Source organism: Oncorhynchus kisutch, linkage group LG5 (genome assembly GCF_002021735.2).
Source record: "Oncorhynchus kisutch isolate 150728-3 linkage group LG5, Okis_V2, whole genome shotgun sequence".
In the NCBI taxonomy this organism is placed as follows: domain Eukaryota; kingdom Metazoa; phylum Chordata; class Actinopteri; order Salmoniformes; family Salmonidae; genus Oncorhynchus; species Oncorhynchus kisutch.
In genome coordinates this window covers 1464900-1485326 of record NC_034178.2, presented here as the reverse complement: position 1 = coordinate 1485326, position 20427 = coordinate 1464900, and the positions used below count along the sequence as shown (strand labels likewise).

The 20427-nt window shown below is 43.1% G+C and overlaps 1 protein-coding gene across 4 annotated transcripts in view; it reads right to left on the bottom strand.

Moving 5' to 3' along the window:
* Positions 1–20427, bottom strand: part of LOC116374138 (interleukin-1 receptor accessory protein-like 1) — a 399675-nt gene that overhangs the window by 375033 nt on the left and 4215 nt on the right. For all 4 annotated transcript variants that reach the window (XM_031823979.1, XM_031823977.1, XM_031823980.1 and 1 more), the window contains exon 2: positions 3621–3722. In XM_031823979.1, coding sequence (XP_031679839.1) covers positions 3621–3702 — 82 coding nt within the window. In that variant the 5' untranslated portion in view covers positions 3703–3722. The remainder of the gene's footprint in view (positions 1–3620; positions 3723–20427) is intronic.

The window sequence follows — 20427 nt, the reverse complement described above, 5'->3', positions numbered from 1 at the left end:
TAACACCACTGATATCGCTTACTGATTCCACTTACTGTAATACCACTGATATCCCTTACTACCACTTACTGTAACACCACTGATATCGCTTACTGATTCCACTTACTGTAATACCACTGATATCCCTTACTACCACTTACTGTAACACCACTGATATCGCTTACTGATTCCACTTACTGTAATACTGCTGATATCCCTTACTACTACTTACTGTAACACCACTGATATCCCTTACTACCAATTACTGTAACACCACTGATATCGCTTACTGATTCCACTTACTGTAATACCGCTGATATCCCTTACTACCACTTACTGTAACACCACTGATATCGCTTACTGATTCCACTTACTGTAATACCGCTGATATCCCTTACTACCACTTACTGTAACACCACTGATATCCCTTACTACCACTTACTGTAATACCACTGATATCCCTTACTACCACTTACTGTAACACCACTGATATCGCTTACTGATTCCACTTACTGTAATACCACTGATATCCCTTACTACCACTTACTGTAACACCACTGATATCGCTTACTGATTCCACTTACTGTAATACCGCTGATATCCCTTACTACCACTTACTGTAACACCACTGATATCGCTTACTGATTCCACTTACTGTAATACCGCTGATATCCCTTACTACCACTTACTGTAACACCACTGATATCCCTTACTACCACTTACTGTAATACCACTGATATCCCTTACTACCACTTACTGTAACACCACTGATATCGCTTACTGATTCCACTTACTGTAATACCACTGATATCCCTTACTACCACTTACTGTAACACCACTGATATCCCTTACTACCAATTACTGTAACACCACTGATATCGCTTACTGATTCCACTTACTGTAATACCGCTGATATCCCTTACTACCACTTACTGTAACACCACTGATATCGCTTACTGATTCCACTTACTGTAATACCGCTGATATCCCTTACTACCACTTACTGTAACACCACTGATATCCCTTACTACCACTTACTGTAATACCGCTGATATCCCTTACTACCACTTACTGTAACACCACTGATATCGCTTACTGATTCCACTTACTGTAATACCACTGATATCCCTTACTACCACTTACTGTAACACCACTGATATCGCTTACTGATTCCACTTACTGTAATACCGCTGATATCCCTTACTACCACTTACTGTAACACCACTGATATCCCTTACTACCACTTACTGTAATACCACTGATATCCCTTACTACCACTTACTGTAACACCACTGATATCGCTTACTGATTCCACTTACTGTAATACCACTGATATCCCTTACTACCACTTACTGTAACACCACTGATATCGCTTACTGATTCCACTTACTGTAATACCGCTGATATCCCTTACTACCACTTACTGTAACACCACTGATATCGCTTACTGATTCCACTTACTGTAATACCGCTGATATCCCTTACTACCACTTACTGTAACACCACTGATATCCCTTACTACCACTTACTGTAATACCACTGATATCCCTTACTACCACTTACTGTAACACCACTGATATCGCTTACTGATTCCACTTACTGTAATACCACTGATATCCCTTACTACCACTTACTGTAACACCACTGATATCGCTTACTGATTCCACTTACTGTAATACCACTGATATCCCTTACTACCACTTACTGTAACACCACTGATATCGCTTACTGATTCCACTTACTGTAATACTGCTGATATCCCTTACTACTACTTACTGTAACACCACTGATATCCCTTACTACCAATTACTGTAACACCACTGATATCGCTTACTGATTCCACTTACTGTAATACCGCTGATATCCCTTACTACCACTTACTGTAACACCACTGATATCGCTTACTGATTCCACTTACTGTAATACCGCTGATATCCCTTACTACCACTTACTGTAACACCACTGATATCCCTTACTACCACTTACTGTAATACCACTGATATCCCTTACTACCACTTACTGTAACACCACTGATATCGCTTACTGATTCCACTTACTGTAATACCACTGATATCCCTTACTACCACTTACTGTAACACCACTGATATCACTTACTGATTCCACTTACTGTAATACCACTGATATCCCTTACTACCACTTACTGTAACACCACTGATATCCCTTACCACCACTTACTGTAATACCACTGATATCCCTTACTACCACTTACTGTAACACCACTGATATCCCTTACTACCACTTACTGTAACACCACTGATATCCCTTACTACCACTTACTGTAACACCACTGATATCCCTTACTACCACTTACTGTAATACCACTGATATCCCTTACTGTAACACCACTGATATCCCTTACTACCACTTAGTGTAACACCACTGATATCCCTTACCCCAACTTACTGTAACACCACTGATATCCCTTACCTCCACTTACTGTAATACCACTGATATCCCTTACTGTAACACCACTGATATCCCTTACTACCACTTACTGTAATACCACTGATATCCCTTAATGTAACACCACTGATATCCCTTACTGATACCACTTACTGTAACATGACTGATATCCCTTACTGTAATACCACTGATATCTAGAATGAACACATGGCCATGTCTTCATCATATAGTACTTCACAATATACTGCTGTATTTGCCATGACTCTCAATATATCACACAAAGCCACAGTAATTGTATTGAAACTGAGGTGAAATGCAGGATGTTGAAGGACCTCAACTGAGAAGTGACTATTATTTGAGGAGTATGGATGAATGGCATATGCCATCCATTGTTGAAAGCACTTGACTCTGAGATTGCAAAGGGAATGTTGACTGCTGTAAAAGCAACATTTGTGCGCAAACATGTGGAAAGGCTGAGAGACAGATCCATTATCCAACTGTTCCATGGACCACTACAGAAGAACACACAATGCTGTTTCTTCTAAAGTCCATTCTGCAGCTTAAGGTGCTGTCTTAGTGTAGCAGAGTGGCAGGCTGATCAAAAGATTTGTTGTACAGTAGGGTGAATATTCTGACTCTCGTCTGTTTCACAGTCTAATTTGTTCTCTTGTTGGCTTAAAGTTCACAAATCAGGGAATGTAGAGAGAACTATGGAGGGATGGACAGGGAGAGATAGAGAGAAAGAGAGAGAGACAAACAGAGTGAGAGAGCGAGAGAGAGAGGGAACTATGAGTGTGTATGAGAGACAGACAGTCTCTTCTGAACTGGAGATGCCATCTGTCAATGTCAGGCGTGGATAGACCGTGCTTATTTGACAAATGCCAAGGCAACCTGAAGATGGTTCATAATAAATAGCAGCCCAGATTGGAGCCCGAACCGACAGCACTCAATAGAACCAAAAGCCAATAGAACCACAAAAGTTAGCTGTTTATGCATTTAATGTCCTTAGCATTAGTGCATCGACAGGAATAGAAATGTAACATAGAAAAAAGCCCTTCCTTTGACTATTCATCATCCAACATCAACTCCAACCAGCCACAGTTAAGTTGCTTCAATCACACACTCGTCTCTCCATGATTCCAATACCTGGAGAGGTTCAACCACGGGGCTGGAGTGACAGACAGCTAACAGCTAACAACTGAGCAATGGAGACGTACCTGAGCCTCTCTTGGACACTGTTTTGAAACCTCGAACCACTGCAGCATAGAGAAGAATCTGGAGTGTGATGGGAGCTTTCATTTTTCACCTGGCCAAGTGTCCTATGGGGTTAGGGGAGAGGAGAGAGAGGTTAGACTATCCATAAAGGTAAGAATAATGAACAAATCCTTTAGAGAAGATAATGCGCTTTGTAGACAAAACATAAATCAAGAAACACACACTAAATCTAAACAGTCATTTTTGTTTTTATGCCTCTAAAGAGCGAGCAAAGTACATCCCATCATGTAGAACGCAATAGATCCCTTTAACTGGCTTCAACAGCTCCCTCACTCTTCCTAGACAGTCATTTTGTCTAAAGCACAGCGTGCTATAGACCACAATCATGACGGAACACCTCATGTATTAGATTTGGAAGGGAAACGGTGTATCCTGAATATGTTGCTTCATGGTTTAAGGATGAAATATAACATAAAGTAGTAAATCATGATAGAGTATAACATCAAGGCAAACATATTATTAGGAAATGGCAGCAAACATACAAATATTTAAGCCCACATACATTCCCTTATGCTTGCAATCATTTAAAAAAGAATATAAAATCTAAAACAGTGAAACAGCCCACTGGGCACAGATGTCAATTTAACATCTATCCCACGTTGGTTCAACGTCATTTCATTGAAATGACGTGGAAACAACATTGATTCAACCAGTATGTGCCCAGTAGGAATGGCTGTAACACTAACAATCAATAACAAGAACCACTGAAGGGTGAGTGGAGGTACAGTATTTGTTACAGCGCCTTTGAAAAGTATTCAGACCCCTTGACTTTATCAACATTTAGTTTGGTTACAGCTTTATTCTAAAATTGATTAAATAGTTGTTTCCCCTCGTCAATCTACACACAATACCCCGTAATGACAAAGCAAAAACTGGTTTTAAGAAATTGTTCTAAATTATAATAATACAAAAAAACCTGAAATATCACATTTACAGAGCCTTGCAAAAGTATTCATCCCCCTTGGTGTTTTTCCTATTTTGTTGCATTACAACCTGTAATTTAAATGGATTTTTATTTTTTATTTTATTTTTATTTCATGTAATGGACAAAATTCAACACCTTTGCTATTGTAACGGTCGTCCTATAATAAAGAACTTGAACACTGAACAAAAACAATAAACCGACAACCGAAAACAGTTCTGGCTGGTGCAGACACCCAACAGAAAACAGTTCTGGCTGGTGCAGACACCCAACAGAAAACAGTTCTGGCTGGTGCAGACACCCAACAGAAAACAGTTCTGGCTGGTGCAGACACCCAACAGAAAACAGTTCTGGCTGGTGCAGACACCCAACAGAAAACAGTTCTGGCTGGTGCAGACACCCAACAGAAAACAGTTCTGGCTGGTGCAGACACCCAACAGAAAACAGTTCTGGCTGGTGCAGACACCCAACAGAAAACAGTTCTGGCTGGTGCAGACACCCAACAGAAAACAGTTCTGGCTGGTGCAGACACACAACAGAAAACAGTTCTGGCTGGTGCAGACACCCAACAGAAAACAGTTCTGGCTGGTGCAGACACCCAACAGAAAACAGTTCTGGCTGGTGCAGACACCCAACAGAAAACAGTTCTGGCTGGTGCAGACACCCAACAGAAAACAGTTCTGGCTGGTGCAGACACACAACAGAAAACAGTTCTGGCTGGTGCAGACACCCAACAGAAAACAGTTCTGGCTGGTGCAGACACCCAACAGAAAACAGTTCTGGCTGGTGCAGACACACAACAGAAAACAGTTCTGGCTGGTGCAGACACCCAACAGAAAACAGTTCTGGCTGGTGCAGACACCCAACAGAAAACAGTTCTGGCTGGTGCAGACACCCAACAGAAAACAGTTCTGGCTGGTGCAGACACCCAACAGAAAACAGTTCTGGCTGGTGCAGACACACAACAGAAAACAGTTCTGGCTGGTGCAGACACACAACAGAAAACAGAAAATAATCACCCACAAAACACAATAGAAAACAGGCTACCTACATATGGTTCTCAATCAGGGACAATGATTGACAGCTGCCTTACCAGGCCAAACAGCTACCATACCAGGCCAAACACAGAAATAGCAAATCATAGAAAAACGAACATAGACAACCCACCCAACTCACACCCTGACCATACTAAAACAAAGACATAACAAAAGAACTAAGGTCAGAACGTGACAGCTATGAAGCCCCTAAATAAGATCAGGTGCGACCAATTACCTTCAGAAGTCACATAATTAGTTCAATAAAGTCCACCTGTGTGCAATCTAAGTGTCACATGATCTGTCACATGATCTCAGTATATATACACTTGTTCTGAAAGGCCCCAGAGTATGCAACACCACTAAGCAAGGGGCACCACCAAGCAAGCGGCACCATGAAGACCAAGGAGCTCTACAAACAGTTCAGGGACAAAGTTGTGGAGAAGTACAGATCAGGGTTGGGTTATAAAAAAATATCAGAAACTTTGAACATCCCATGGAACACCATTAAACGGAGAGGGCCGCCCACCAAAACTCATGGACCAGGAAGGGAGGGCATTAATCAGAGAGGCAACAAAGAGGTCAAAGATACCCCTGAAGGAGCTGCAAAGCTCCACAGCGTAAATTGGAGTATCTGTCCATAGGACCACTTTAAGCCGAACACTCCACAGAGCTGGGCTTTATGGAAGAGTGGCCAGAAAAAAGCCATTACTTAAAGAAAAAAATAAGCAAACACGTTTGGTGTTCGCAAAAGGCATGTGGGAGACTCCCCAAATACGTGTATATGGAAGAAAGTGCTCTGGTCAGATGAGACTAAAAATTTTGCTTTTTGTCCGTCAAGGAAAATGCTATGTCTGGCGCAAACCCAACAGCTCTCATCACCCCGAGAACAGCATGCCCACAGTGAAGCATGTTGGTGGCAGCATCATGCTGTGGGGATGTTTTTCCATCGGTAGGGACTGGGAAACTTGCAGAATTGAAGGAATGATGGATGGCACTAAATAAAAGGAAATTCTTGAGGGAAACCTGTTTCAGTCTTCCAGAGATTTGAGACTGGGACAGAGGTTCACCTTCCAGCAGCACAATGACCCTAAGCATACTGCTAAAGCAACACTTGAGTGGTTTAAAGGGAAACATTTAAATGTGTTGGAATGGCCAAGTCAAAGCCCAGACCTCAATCCAATTGAGAATCTGTGGTATGACTTAAAGATTACTGTACACCAGCGGAACCCACCCAACTTGAAGGAGCTGGAGCAGTTTTGCCTTGGAGAATGGGCAAAAATACCAGTGGCTAGATGTGCCAAGCTTATAGAGACATACCCCAAGAGACTTGCAGCTGTAATTGCTACAAAAGGTGGCCATACAAAGTATTGACTTGGGGGGTGAATAGTTATGCACACTCAAGTTTTCTGTTTTTTTTGGGGTCTTATTTCTTGTTTGTTTCACAATAAAATAAAATGTGCGTCTTCAAAGTAGTAGGCATGTTGTGTAAATCAAATGATACAAACCCCCCAAAAAATACATATTAATTCCAGGTTGTAAGGTTTGGGGTCACTTAGATATGTCCTTGTTTTTGAAAGAAAAGCTATTTTCTTGTCTATTAAAATAACATCACATTGATCAGAAATACAGTGTAGGCACTGTTCATTTTGTAAATTACTGTTGTAGATGGAAATGGATGATATTTTTAGGCATACAGAGGCCCATTATCAGCAACCATCACTCCTGTGATCCAATGGCACATTTTGTTACCTAATGCAAGTTTATAATTTTAAAAGGCTAATTGAGCATTAGAAAACCCTTTTGCAATTATGTTAGCACAGCTGAAAACTGTTGTTCTGATTAAAGAAGCAATCAAACTGGCCTTCTTTAGACTAGTTGAGTATCTGGAGCATCAGCATTTGTGGGTTTGATTACAGGCTCAAAATGGCCAGAAACAAAGAACTTTCTTCTGAAACTCGTCAGTCTATTCTTGTTCGGAGAAATGAAGGCTATTCCATGCGAGAAATTGCCAAGAAACAGAAGATCTCGTACAACGATGTGTACTATTTCCTTCACAGAGCAGGGCAAACTGGCTCTAACCAGAATAGAAAGAGGAGTGGGAGTCTCCGGTGCACAATTGAGCAAGAGGACAAGTACATTAGAGTGTCTAGTTTGAGAAACAGGCCTCTCACATGTCCTCAACTGGCAGCTTCATTAAATAGTACCCGCAAAAAACCAGTCTCAACATCAACAGTGAAGAGGCGACTCTGGGATGCTGGCCATCTACGCAGAGTTCCTCTGTCCAGAGTTCCTCTGTCCAATGTCTGTGTTATTTTAATTTTAACCATTTTTTTTTATTGGCCAATTTGAGATATGTATTTTTATTTGCAACTCTGCCTGGAAGGCCAACATCCCGGAGTCACCTCTACACTGTTGATGTTGAGACTGGTGTTATGTGGGTACTGCGTTGTCTTGGCTGTGTGCTTAGGGTTGTTGTCCTGTTGGACTGTCGCCCCAGTCTGAGGTCCTGAGCGCTCTGTTGCAGGTTTTCATCAAGGATCTCTCTGTACTTTGATCTGTTCATCTTTGCCTCGATCTGGAATAGTATCCCAGTCCCTGCCGCTGAAAACATCCCCACAGTATGATGCTGCCACCACCATGCATCACCGTAGGAATGGTGCCAAGTTTCCTCCAGACATAACGCTTGGCATGCAGGCCAAAGAGTTTAATCTTGGTTTCATCAGACCAGAGAATCTTGTTTCTCATGGTCTGAAAGTCTTTAGGTGCCTTTTTGCACTCTCCAGGTGGGCTGTCATGTGCCTTTTACTGAGGAGTGGCTTCTGTTTGGCCAGTCTACCATAAAGCCCTGATTGGTGGAGTGCTGCATAGATGGTTGTCCTTCTAGAAGGTTTTCCCATTTCCACAGAGGAACTCTAGAGCTCTGTCACAGTGACCATCGGGTTCTTGGTCACTTCCTGACCAAGGTCCTTCTCCCCCGATTACTCAGTTTGGTCGGCGGCCAGCTCTAGGAAGAGTCTTGGTGGTTCCAAACTTCTTGCATTTAAGAATAACGGAGGCCACTGTGTTCTAGGGGAACTTCAATGCTGCAGAAATGTTTTGGTACCCTTCCCCAGATCTGTACCTAGACACAATCTTGTCTGGGAGCTCTAAAAACAATTCCTTCGACCTCATGGTTTAGTTTTTGCTCTGACATGCACTGTCAACTGCGGGACCTTATATAGAGAGGTGTGCCTTTCCAAATCATGTCCAATCAATTGAATTTACCACAGGTGGACTCCAATCAAGTTGTAGAAACATCTCAAGGTTGATCAATGGAACCAGGATGCACCTGAGCTCAATTTTGAGTCTCATAGCAAAGGGTCTGAATGCTTACGTAAATAAGGTATTTCTGTTTTTTACTTTTAATACATTTGCAAAAATGTCTAGAAACCTGTTTTCACTTTGTCATTATGGCGTATTGTGTGTAGACTGCTGAGGATTTTTATTTATTTAATCAATTTTAGTTTGTTGTAACTTAACAAAATGTAGAAAAAGTCAAGGGGTCTGAATACTTTCCGGAGGCACTGTATGTATGTAGTCCTATTGTAAGGCTATGGGTCAAATCAAGAACATAGTTAGTTGTACCGAAAGGAACACACCAGGTAAAAGGTCATGAGTAACAGATTCTGAAGGTGAATTTACATCCAATCACCTTATTGAAGGTGGATTACACAAGATAGTAGAAGCCACCCTTGCACGATTGACTATTTCTTCTCAAATAAGTAGAAATGGAAAAAAACCTTTGGTGTTCACACATGTATTTGTTTGATTTACAACTGCACAAATAATTTAATCATCATTTACTCATCTGGATCATAGATCAAAACGGGGGAAACAAATATTTGATATCATGTTCTGCAGCTGACTACACATCTGCAATTAGCCTTTCAAATAAATGATGCCAGTATGCAAATCCATTCTCCAAAAGTTTTATTTTTATTCCTCTCTTTAAGGATTTATCATCATGGACCCATATAAAATGAACTTCATCAAAGAAGAAGCTGCGTCAAAGTAGTGAGTAATAATATATCTGGCTTTGTTGCCATGCTAACTAACATGTTCATTTCACCGGCTCCCTAATCCTTTACATAATCAATTCTAATCTGAATTCCTCTGGTGTTAGGCCACTGTTTTGGGGGTGGTTGTATGATCTAACAACCAATAATGAAGCAGCCCAAAGACTGCCAATAATCTCACCAGGCAAGCTCCCTCATTTCAATGCCTGTCAATTCAATTGACATGTGGTACCTTCCAATGTTTAAAAACTTCACGTTGACATTTAATACCCGACAAAGACACAACACAGAATCTGGAGGGGGAACCTGGTAAACCATAATAAGCCTGAGGAGACCGTGTTAGTGTGTCAGTTCCAGATTAGACTGCAGCCAAGGATGACGACACCACAACAAACCACCCCGCTATGAAAGGCCATTGTAGCGCAGGGCAATAGTTGGCTAACGACGCTTCACAAGTCACCCCCTCACTACACTAAAACGATAAAGCAACACCCAAATCGTATCATTTTAATTAGCGTTCTCGCTCGTGTCGCTACAAACATTACCACCAAAAGATACTCTCGATGTGGTCCCTCTCTTACAAAAAGAGCACAGAATGATTAAATAAACACAATCGCCTAGGATTACTAGCTTCCTGTGATAACTGTGATTGGGCGCCAGTGCATGGCATGTAAATGATGTTGCCATTTCAAAGACCCAATCATGGACACTCTTACTGACAGTTGTTGCTGCTTTGCGTGGTGATGCATTGGTGTCTCTACCTTCTTGCCCTTTGTGCTGTTGTCTGTGCACAATAATGTTTGTACCATGTTTTGTGCTGCTACCATGTTGTGCTGCTGCCATGTTGTGTTGCTACCATGTTGTTGTCATGTGTTGCTGCTATACTGTATTGTTGTCTTAGATCTCTCTTTATGTAGTGGTGTGGTGTCTCTCTTGTCGTGATGTGTGTTTTGTTCTATATTTGTATTTTATTTAGCATTTTTAATCCCAGCCCGCGTCCCCGCAGGAGGCATTTTGCCTTTTAGTAGGACGTCATTGTAAGTAAGAATTTGTTCTTACTGACTTGCTTAGTTAAATAAACATGAAATAAATACAAAATAATTTAAACAGAAGACGAAGATACATGGTGTTCGATGCGATAGGAGGTACTTGAAATTGGTGATATTGAATAATAACCCTGAATAACGATAGAGGCATATTTGTCTACCTCAGTGCATCGTTACTGATGAGCTAACAAGTCGTCTGCAGGTGGTATTGCAGCAGACTGATCATAGTCCAGAGTATATCAAAAACAGAATAAATAAGGGATTATAGGATTAAACATGACAGAATTCAAAATATTACCATAATATGTTCCTGGAACTGCAAGCTCACTACTGTAGCAGTGGTTTGGATTGAAAATACAAGGCAGATATGTAGTTGTTCCGTGATACACAGATAGGTCTGTTTAATTGTGAAGAGGTCGCTAAAACAGTCATTCCTAGGTTATTACTGTGTAATGACCATTTACCATGCCATTGCTTAGTAAACAGCTTGGAAACTATGTGCCGTAAAATTAAGTGCTACTCATGTTTGTATAAAACATCATTCTCATAATCAGTGATCTCAAGTGGATCCTGGTTAATGTGTGGATATCAACCTCTTGTTATTTCAGTGTGTTTTCCCCAATACTGAGAGGAGAGAATCAAGTGCTAGCTATTTACACAGCCCACAGTGTGGGAGCGGAGCATGAGAATTGACATGAGCTCCCTGTTGTAGTGCAGTGTAGCCGACTACCCCCTGCTGCAGCGATGACGTAAACAAACAAGCAAGTCACTGATGGTCCATAACCATTGAATTAGCAGGGTCTGCAAAAGGAGGAAGCTCCATAGAATCTACTGTCTATTAGTCCCTGTCTATTAGTCCCTGTCTATTAGTCCCTGTCTCTTAGTCCCTGTCTATTAGTCCCTATCTCTTAGTCCCTGTCTATTAGTCCCTGTCTATTAGTCCCTGTCTATTAGTCCCTGTCTCTTAGTCCCTGTCTATTAGTCCCTGTCTATTAGTCCCTGTCTCTTAGACCCTGTCTATTAGTCCCTGTCTCTTAGTCCCTGTCTCTTAGTCCCTGTCTCTTAGTCCCTGTCTATTAGTCCCTGTCTCTTAGTCCCTGTCTATTAGTCCCTGTCTATTAGTCCCTGTCTATTAGTCCCTGTCTATTAGTCCCTGTCTCTTAGTCCCTGTCTATTAGTCCCTGTCTCTTAGTCCCTGTCTATTAGTCCCTGTCTCTTAGTCCCTGTCTATTAGTCCCTGTCTATTAGTCCCTGTCTCTTAGTCCCTGTCTATTAGTCCCTGTCTATTAGTCCCCGTCTCTTAGTCCCTGTCTATTAGTCCCTGTCTATTAGTCCCTGTCTATTAGTCCCTGTCTATTAGTCCCTGTCTCTTAGTCCCTGTCTATTAGTCCCTGTCTATTAGTCCCTGTATATTAGTCCCTGTCTCTTAGTCCCTGTATATTAGTCCCTGTCTATTAGTCCCTGTCTCTTAGTCCCTGTCTCTTAGTCCCTGTCTATTAGTCCCTGTCTATTAGTCCCTGTCTCTTAGTCCCTGTCTCTTAGTCCCTGTCTATTAGTCCCTGTCTATTAGTCCTTGTCTATTAGTCCCTGTCTATTAGTCCCTGTCTATTAGTCCCTGTCTCTTAGTCCCTGTCTATTAGTCCCTGTCTATTAGTCCCTGTCTATTAGTCCCTGTCTCTTAGTCCCTGTCTATTAGTCCCTGTCTCTTAGTCCCTGTCTATTAGTCCCTGTCTATTAGTCCCTGTCTCTTAGTCCCTGTCTCTTAGTCCCTGTATTTATCCCCCGCTGGATTCAACCAAATTCAATTACTGTCTTGAAGGTTCTGCCAGAGAAGGGCCCTTTGTCACTAGCGGCTCTTACTAGAGGAGCACCAGCACAGAATAATGTGTCTTCCAACAGCCCCTCCCTCTCTCCTCCCTCCCTTCCTCTTTTCACCATCTCCTCGTCCTCGTCCCCCTCTCTCCGTGGAGGAGCAGAGGAAAAAACCTTATCTGCCTGCTGCCTTTGCAAGTTATTAACATTTCTATTTGTGAGAAACAGTTGCAATCACTTATACCCTCCACACACAAACATCCACACACGTACATCCACACACGTACATCCACACACCTACATCCACACACCTACATCCACACACCTACATCCACACACGTACATCCACACACGTACATCCACACACCTACATCCACACACGTACATCCACACACGTACATCCACACAACTACATCCACACATCTACATCCACACACCTACATCCACACACCTACATCCACACACCTACATCCACATACGTACATCCACACACCTACATCCACACACCTACATCCACACACGTACATCCACACACCTACATCCACACACCTACATCCACACACCTACATCCACATACGTACATTCACACACCTACATCCACACACCTACATCCACACACGTACATCCACACACATAAAGCCCGGCTGTACACACAGTATTATTCCTAGGGTTGCAAAATTCTTGCAGCGTTCAATAAATTCCCTGGTTTCTAGATATTCTGGTTGGAGGATAGCAGATTTCCTGCTTATTCCCCGCCTGATTCCGGGGATCCTCCAACTGGGATTTCGTGAAAACCAGAGAATTTATTGAACGCTCCCAGAATTTTGCAACCCAAATTATAACATTTCAGATGATCTGATCCCCCCATCCACCACCATACTGCTGATACAGTAAGGAGTAGAGTATATGGAAAAGCTTGGAGGAGATATCAGGTGCCATGCCAGGAGAGAAGAGAGATAGAGAGAGAGGAGAAGAGAGAGAGAGAGGGAGGAGGAGAGAGAGAGAAGAGAGAGAGAGAGAGAGAGAGAGAGAGGAGAAGAGAGAGATGAGAGGAGAAGAGAGAGAGAGCGAGAGAGATAGGGGGAGGGGAGAGAGAGAGAGAGAGAGACAGAAAGGTGCAGTGGAAGGTGGCAGAGCTAGAGTGGTGTTTGTCACACCATGAGACATTCTGAAAATCGGTGTTCTCAAAAACATTTGTTGTTCCATGTAGTGAATCTGTTATTAAATGCGTTGATGAATATCGCTGATTGGCTGGGCAGTGCACACACCTGGGTTCCCATGTAGAAATCAGACCCCAGGAGTGAAATCAGCTGGACTGTGGACCTGAAAAGCTGTGCATGCTGTTATAGTGTAGGTCCCAGGGCTTCCAGTCCCACTGTGGACCGGAAACAGCACGAAACAGCATGAAATAGGGTACAATGCCTCTTTGTGGCTGGCTTCATTCTCTACCACTGCACGTAACTAGTGACACCTTGTGAAAACTTGAATCCTTTGCAGAAAGCGAAGGCACCACAGGTGGGTCAATACTTGAGATTGAAATTTCTCATGAGGTGCAAGGTATTGTATTTTACCTGAAAACGGTGAAATAACACCTTTTTGCTACCACTTCTATGAGCGACGTGTTCTAATGGAGTCAAGTTAACCAATTTAAAAATCACAGACAATTTCCTTCTACATGGTGTCAAAAATTTCCACTTCCACTCTCTCTCCTTTTGAATCATGCAGAGAGGGGAAAAGTTTTCTAGTTGGTGAATGATTTGCATCATTTGCATTCTTCTGTGACGCCAGAGAAAGTGATTGGGGTTCAGGGTTAATAAGCAGGAGGTGCAGAGCACTGTTCTAACACCACCTGCTACAGCTTCCCAGAAATGGCCCCTCAGCTTATTTAGATGAATCCCCTAGAGAAGTCCTGTGTGACACAATCAGTGGAGTGGACCCCAAAATGTCCACCTCATGAGGCAATAAGGACTTCATTTCCCATAAGCGCTTTGTGTGCCAGGCAAGGAGTCCTATTGCTGCTTTCCATAATAGGGATGTGGATGTCCAATTAAATAGACTTGATGCAGAGGTGAAGGCCTGTATTCTGACAATATGAGAACTGCTGGTCACATGGCCAGGACAGAGGGAGACTTTATTTTGAGTGAATCACAGAGAGAATGGGGAGAGAACAATTTACAGGCAGCTTGCTATTTTCTCTTGTGGGGAAAAGACACAGAGCAATCTGACCCGATTTGTCCACTTATGAAATAACAGTGAGAGTGATGTCTGTAACAAGTCCCTCGTTCCCACCTGACAAGAACAAGACTTACTCTCTGCTGTTTCAGCGAAGTCTAAAACAACGTTTTATAGAGCCTTAATCATTGGCAATTCATTGCCCTTAGTGGTTGTAATTTTCCTTGGTTCAAGCTAAGAAGCTTTTAAAGTCAACATGGATGAAGTTTTAATTTCATAATGTACCTCAACGCTACAGTGATTAAATGCATGGCAATGATACTAGATCTCAAGCATTACCCGCCACAAACTCACCTCTCCAAAAAGCTTCCAGGAAGGAAGCAGTGCTCAGTCAGTACCGATATTCACTTTGGAGGTGACAGAAGATAGCTATACATCATCAACAACACAGCACATGCACCACATAGACCTAATTTGAAATCCAATTCACTACAGATTCACCCCCCCCCCCCCCCCCCATCCTCTGCTAATTCTCTGCTCTGCTCTACCAATCATTTCAGCTCAATAAAACCTGAGAAAACAGGACCAGGAGGAGTCCTGTTCAATCCCCCTCAGATCCCCGACCTGCCTGCTAAGGCCCCCTGTGTCCCAGCTCGGCCCAGCCGTAGCCGAGCGGCAGGGAAATAAAGATAAAACTAATGAAGCCTTCTTATTGGATAGGTCGTGGCGGGGGAGGGGGCTCAGGGGTCCAGGGGAGAGCCCGGCTGTAGCCCCGTCCTGGGGATGAAAACGGAGGCTGCTGAGGACAAGAGAGAGAGAAGGGAGGAGGGGATAAATCATCCCCAGGAGGAGAAGAGGAGGAGTGAGGGGAGAGCAGAGCTTCTGTCAGTACTGTAGCCTCCCCTCCACACCGACCGCATGTTTAATAAAAGATAAGCCATCCATCTCAAATCTCTCCTCCAAACACACAGTACAGCTCAGACCGCTCGCTCGCTGCCCCACTATTGAAATTGCACACCTGCATTATTCAGGCAACGCATTAGGCTTTATGGCCCATTCTTTCCCCTTGCTGAGCAAGACTCAGCTCAACCCATTGACATGGAAATGACAGATCTGTTCAGACATAGTTTACAATCCCAAAATCACAGTTTCCATAAACCTTAACCTGCTACAAGAGCGCTCACCACACTAAACAAGTATGTTGATTCATATAGAATTGTCCATGAGCAAAGTATATAGAAAGATATTATATTGTATAAGAGAACTTCAATTCTCCAGAGTTCTGTCAACAGTACATGACAGATATTATATTGTATAAGATGACTTCATTTCTCCAGAGATCTGTCAACAGTACCAAGATATTATACTGTATGAGAGAACTTTATTTCTCTTGAGCTCGGTCAACGGCATAAAGATATTATACTGTATGAGAGAACTTCATTTATCTTGAGTTCTGTCAACAGCTCAAGATATCATACTGTATAAGATAACTTAATTTCTCTTGAGTCGTGTCAACAGTATAAAGAAAGCTATGCTATTGTATAAGATAACTTTATTTATCATATTGTATAAGATAACTTTATGTCACCAGTACAAATAAATAAAGTATATTGTATAAGATCCCTTCCACTGAGATCCGTCAACAGTACAAAGAAAGATATTATAGGGTACAAGAGCACTTAATTTCTCCAGAGTTCTGCAAACTTTTCTAGAAAAGGAGAGACCAACCTATCCAGCAGCAGTCACCTGTCTCCGTTTTATCCCCCATCCAAAGTCCCCTCCATCCACTACACTCGACACCAAGAGAAACCTCTTCAGATCCAATCATCCCACTCAAATGGGACTTGACACTGTTCCCCACTGAGGGCCAATCTAGTTGGGAGGAGACACCCACCCCTCCACTCCACTCATTAAAGGAGAGTATGGCTGACAGGCAGGCAGGTAGGTGGGACAAGGGCCAAGGAGGAAGTAGCTGGAAGCCAGGATGATTGATGCAAGGCTGTCTTCTAGAGCTGGTATACTGCTCCATCATCCATCAGTAGGATCAACTCAATCTGCTGGGGAGGAAACTGAAACACAGCAGCTGGTGAACTGTGAAACAGACTTCTACTACTGTTATTCCAAAGGATATGCACACTGATGACTGCAGTAGATTGCATGTGTTAGGGTGGTGGGAGGAGGGATAGGGCAAGAGGCGGTGAATTGTAAAATTGGCTGGCTACAGTACTACAGCACAAGAATAGGTCCCATTCCTAGGAGTACAATAGCTCCTAAAGCTAATTTCTATTGTCAGATGACTCTTCTGTTGAATGATACCAATATATATGCATTACATAATCCTGTAACATTGTGAGGCTTCCCATGGTAGAATCCCAGCTTCCTCTGAGCATGGCTGGAAAGTGGACTCACTGGTCTTCATTATTAACATGTAAACATAAATGGAGGGTTGTTACTCAACATACACACATGTAACAATTCCCCCATTCCCTCAACTGGATGAAGATAAGCATGCCTGAAACTGGAGGGTTATTGAACCACTGCCCTCGCGTTCACATTTAATAAGCCAAAACACTGTAGAACCACAAGGGCGTCACATGAGGGTCTCAGAGGGTATAGCCCCAGGGGGAGCGGAACACGGAACTAGAACTCCAGCAGACCAGCCACCTAACAACCGGTTCAATGGTTCGCTCAATAGAAAACAGAGGGAAAAGACACAGAGAACCCAAGGCAAAAAAAGGTCAATTTGTCTGCTGAAAAGTCAACCCGAAGAACCAGACAAGTGTTGCGGCTGAAAGAGCCAGGGAGTGGGGAGGGAAAACTGTGTTGGAGTTACTATAGACCTGAATTTGCAGACCGGCATGTCTCCTCTCTCTCGTTCTCGCTCGTTCTCGCTCGTTCTCGCTCGCTCTCTCGATCCCTCCCTCTCTCTCCTTTTCTCTCTCTCTCTCTATCCCTTCCTTTCTCTCTCCCGCTCCCTTTCTCTCTCTCTCTCTCTCTCTCTCTCTCTCTCTCTCTCTCTCTCTCTCTCTCCCTCTCTCCCTGCCTCCCTCTCTCCCTCCATCGCTCCCTCCTTCCTATCAGTACCCCCTCTGCCTACTATTTGCTGCTCTGATTGTATCATCTCTGAGTGGCCCCCTGTCCTGAAATGGAGCCAGCTCCAGCAATCAAGACTAAACTGATAGGATAAGGAGGATTGGAAGGGAGGGGTCTAGTCACCATGGAGAGCATGACAGGAACAACACACATTTACTGCATTGACAAACATTGTGGGAAAAAAAACTCCATGTGAGGAAGGCGGGATTTAATATCGGAGGACAAGGAGAGCCGACTCCCCAGGCCCTTCTAATAAAGTGGGCCAATAAATCAGGGCCTATTGAGGGCCACTCTTGCTGGGGTTGGTGGGGATATGTGGAGGGCCCATGGAGAACGCTGGCTCTCGCCAAGGAACGGCTTCGCAGTCGAATTCGCAGTTGACACAGCAGCAGCATTCTGGGAAATAAACAGGGCCCATAAATAATACGACACTCACATCTAGACCACAGCTCTGGTGTTTGTTTAGCAACACAACGACAATAATGTGTTCCCCTTTGTCATTGACTAGCCTAGGGCGAGAAATACATGAAATTAACAACATAGTGTTGTGAATGAGGAGTCTTAAGAAACGGCATGTGAATACATGCTCTCTGTGTAATTGGACTTCTCTCTTGAGGATATATCATTGGTCAGGAAAGCTGAGTCGGTGCATGTTATCTTCTACTTCCTGTATTGGAGAGACATTCAGCTGGCAGCACAACATATCCAAGGTCTTTGTTCTTTTTAAACGCAGGCAGATTGTGAGGGAAGGTTTATCTCTGTGGTAATGCGCTGTGTGTCACTACGGAGTCTTCATGAATGGGCCAGCAGAACTCCGAATGGAGAAGGGAGAAATTGAAGGACAAATTGCCCATTTTGCTTTTTACCTGCGTGACACTTTCCATCTCCTTTCACACGCCTACCTCCCAAATATCTAAAACACATCGACTTCATCCTCTAAGCAGTCTAGGCTCCTTTAGGATCACATGCAAACATTGCAGGGATACAGCTTTGGGGGGAAAAGGGTGAACATGATAATTCCATCATCCAGGCCAGCTCCTGGACTGCACATTCTATCACTGACAAACCATCAGCTTTTTATTTTCCTTGCCTCAAGCTTTCAAAAAAATAGATAGAAGGAAGGATTTTTTTTATTACACCTTAGAATGCAATTTAATCTGTGGGGAGTGGGACTACAGTTTCATCGCTTCAATCTTTATTTCAGTGTGTGAAACAATTGACCAGTTTTTCATCTTCTAGCAGTTCCTCTGGGAGGTTCCCCACACGTTTCCTGAGCTACAATATAAACAGACAGTTTAACAAACGATTCCTTTACGACTTTCATGTAGCTACATTAGCTTGTCTCTGTTATGATAAGGCTGCCAAAACACTCAAAGGCTAAATAAAGTCAAGCCGCTGATTCCATGGTTGGATGTGTACCATACACTCACACTGCCTACCTGACAGATAGATAGAAGCTTGGATAGCTTCATTTCTGTAGAGAGATGGTATTTTTTCTCTCGATCTGAGATCGCCTGAAGAAATAAGAGAGAAAATGTGTTTTGCTGTTGGCCTCCACTGAATGATAATCTGACAGAGGGCTTTGAGAAGAGCAGTGGAGAGCTGTAGGGCCACAGTTTTTAAAGAGGGGCCTATTTTGAAGCGCAAGTGTTTTTATAAAGACAACATCCCTCCAACAAAGTCAGTCAGATGATTTCCATTTCCAAGGGTTCCTTTTAGTTCCCTCTCTGCTACTCAGAAAGATATTTCTAATGACTTGTAGCAGCATGAATGTGACAGTACAGACAGGCTGAAACAGTGACTTGGTATTCATACAGCTGCCTTGTCTTAGATGTTCTATGGGCTTAGTGACTGACGCTTGGACATCTAGTAATCTACCTGATCTATCAAACATGTCTTTACATGGAGAGAATGCTGCCAGCGAAAATAAATAGCTCAGTGTCAGATCAATAGCCTCTGATTGCTTTAATGTGGATCTAGGATTTAAAAAAAATACTTGGGCGGAAAAGAGGCTGAAAACTCATCTAGGGAATTGGATTTCTGTTGGAAGCACAGAATAGTCTAGAATGTCATTGCAAGATTTCCCTTCACTGAAACTAAGGGCCCTAGCCCGAACCATGAAACACAGCCCTAGACCATTATTCCTCCTCCACCAAACTTTACAGTTGGAACTATGCATTGGGGCAGGTAGGGTTCTCCTGGCAACTGCCAAACCCAGATTTGTCCGTCGAACTGCCAGATGGTGAAGCGTGATTCATCACTCCATAGAAAGCATTTCCACAGCTCCAGAGTCCAATTGCGACAAGCTTTACACCACTTCAGCCGACACTTGGCTTTGCGCATGGTGATCTTAGGCTTGCTCAGCCATGGAAACCCATTTTAATGAAGCTCCCGACAAACAGTTATTATGCTGACGTTGCTTCCAGAGGCAGTTTGGATCTCGGTAGTGAGTGTTGCAACCAAGGACAACGCTCCCGTTCTGTGAGCATGTGTAGCCTACCACTTTGCGGCTGAGCCGTTGTTGCTCATAAACGTTTCAACTTCACAATAACAGCCCTTACAGTTGACTGGGGCAGCTATAACAGGGCAGAAATTTGACAAATTGTTTTGTT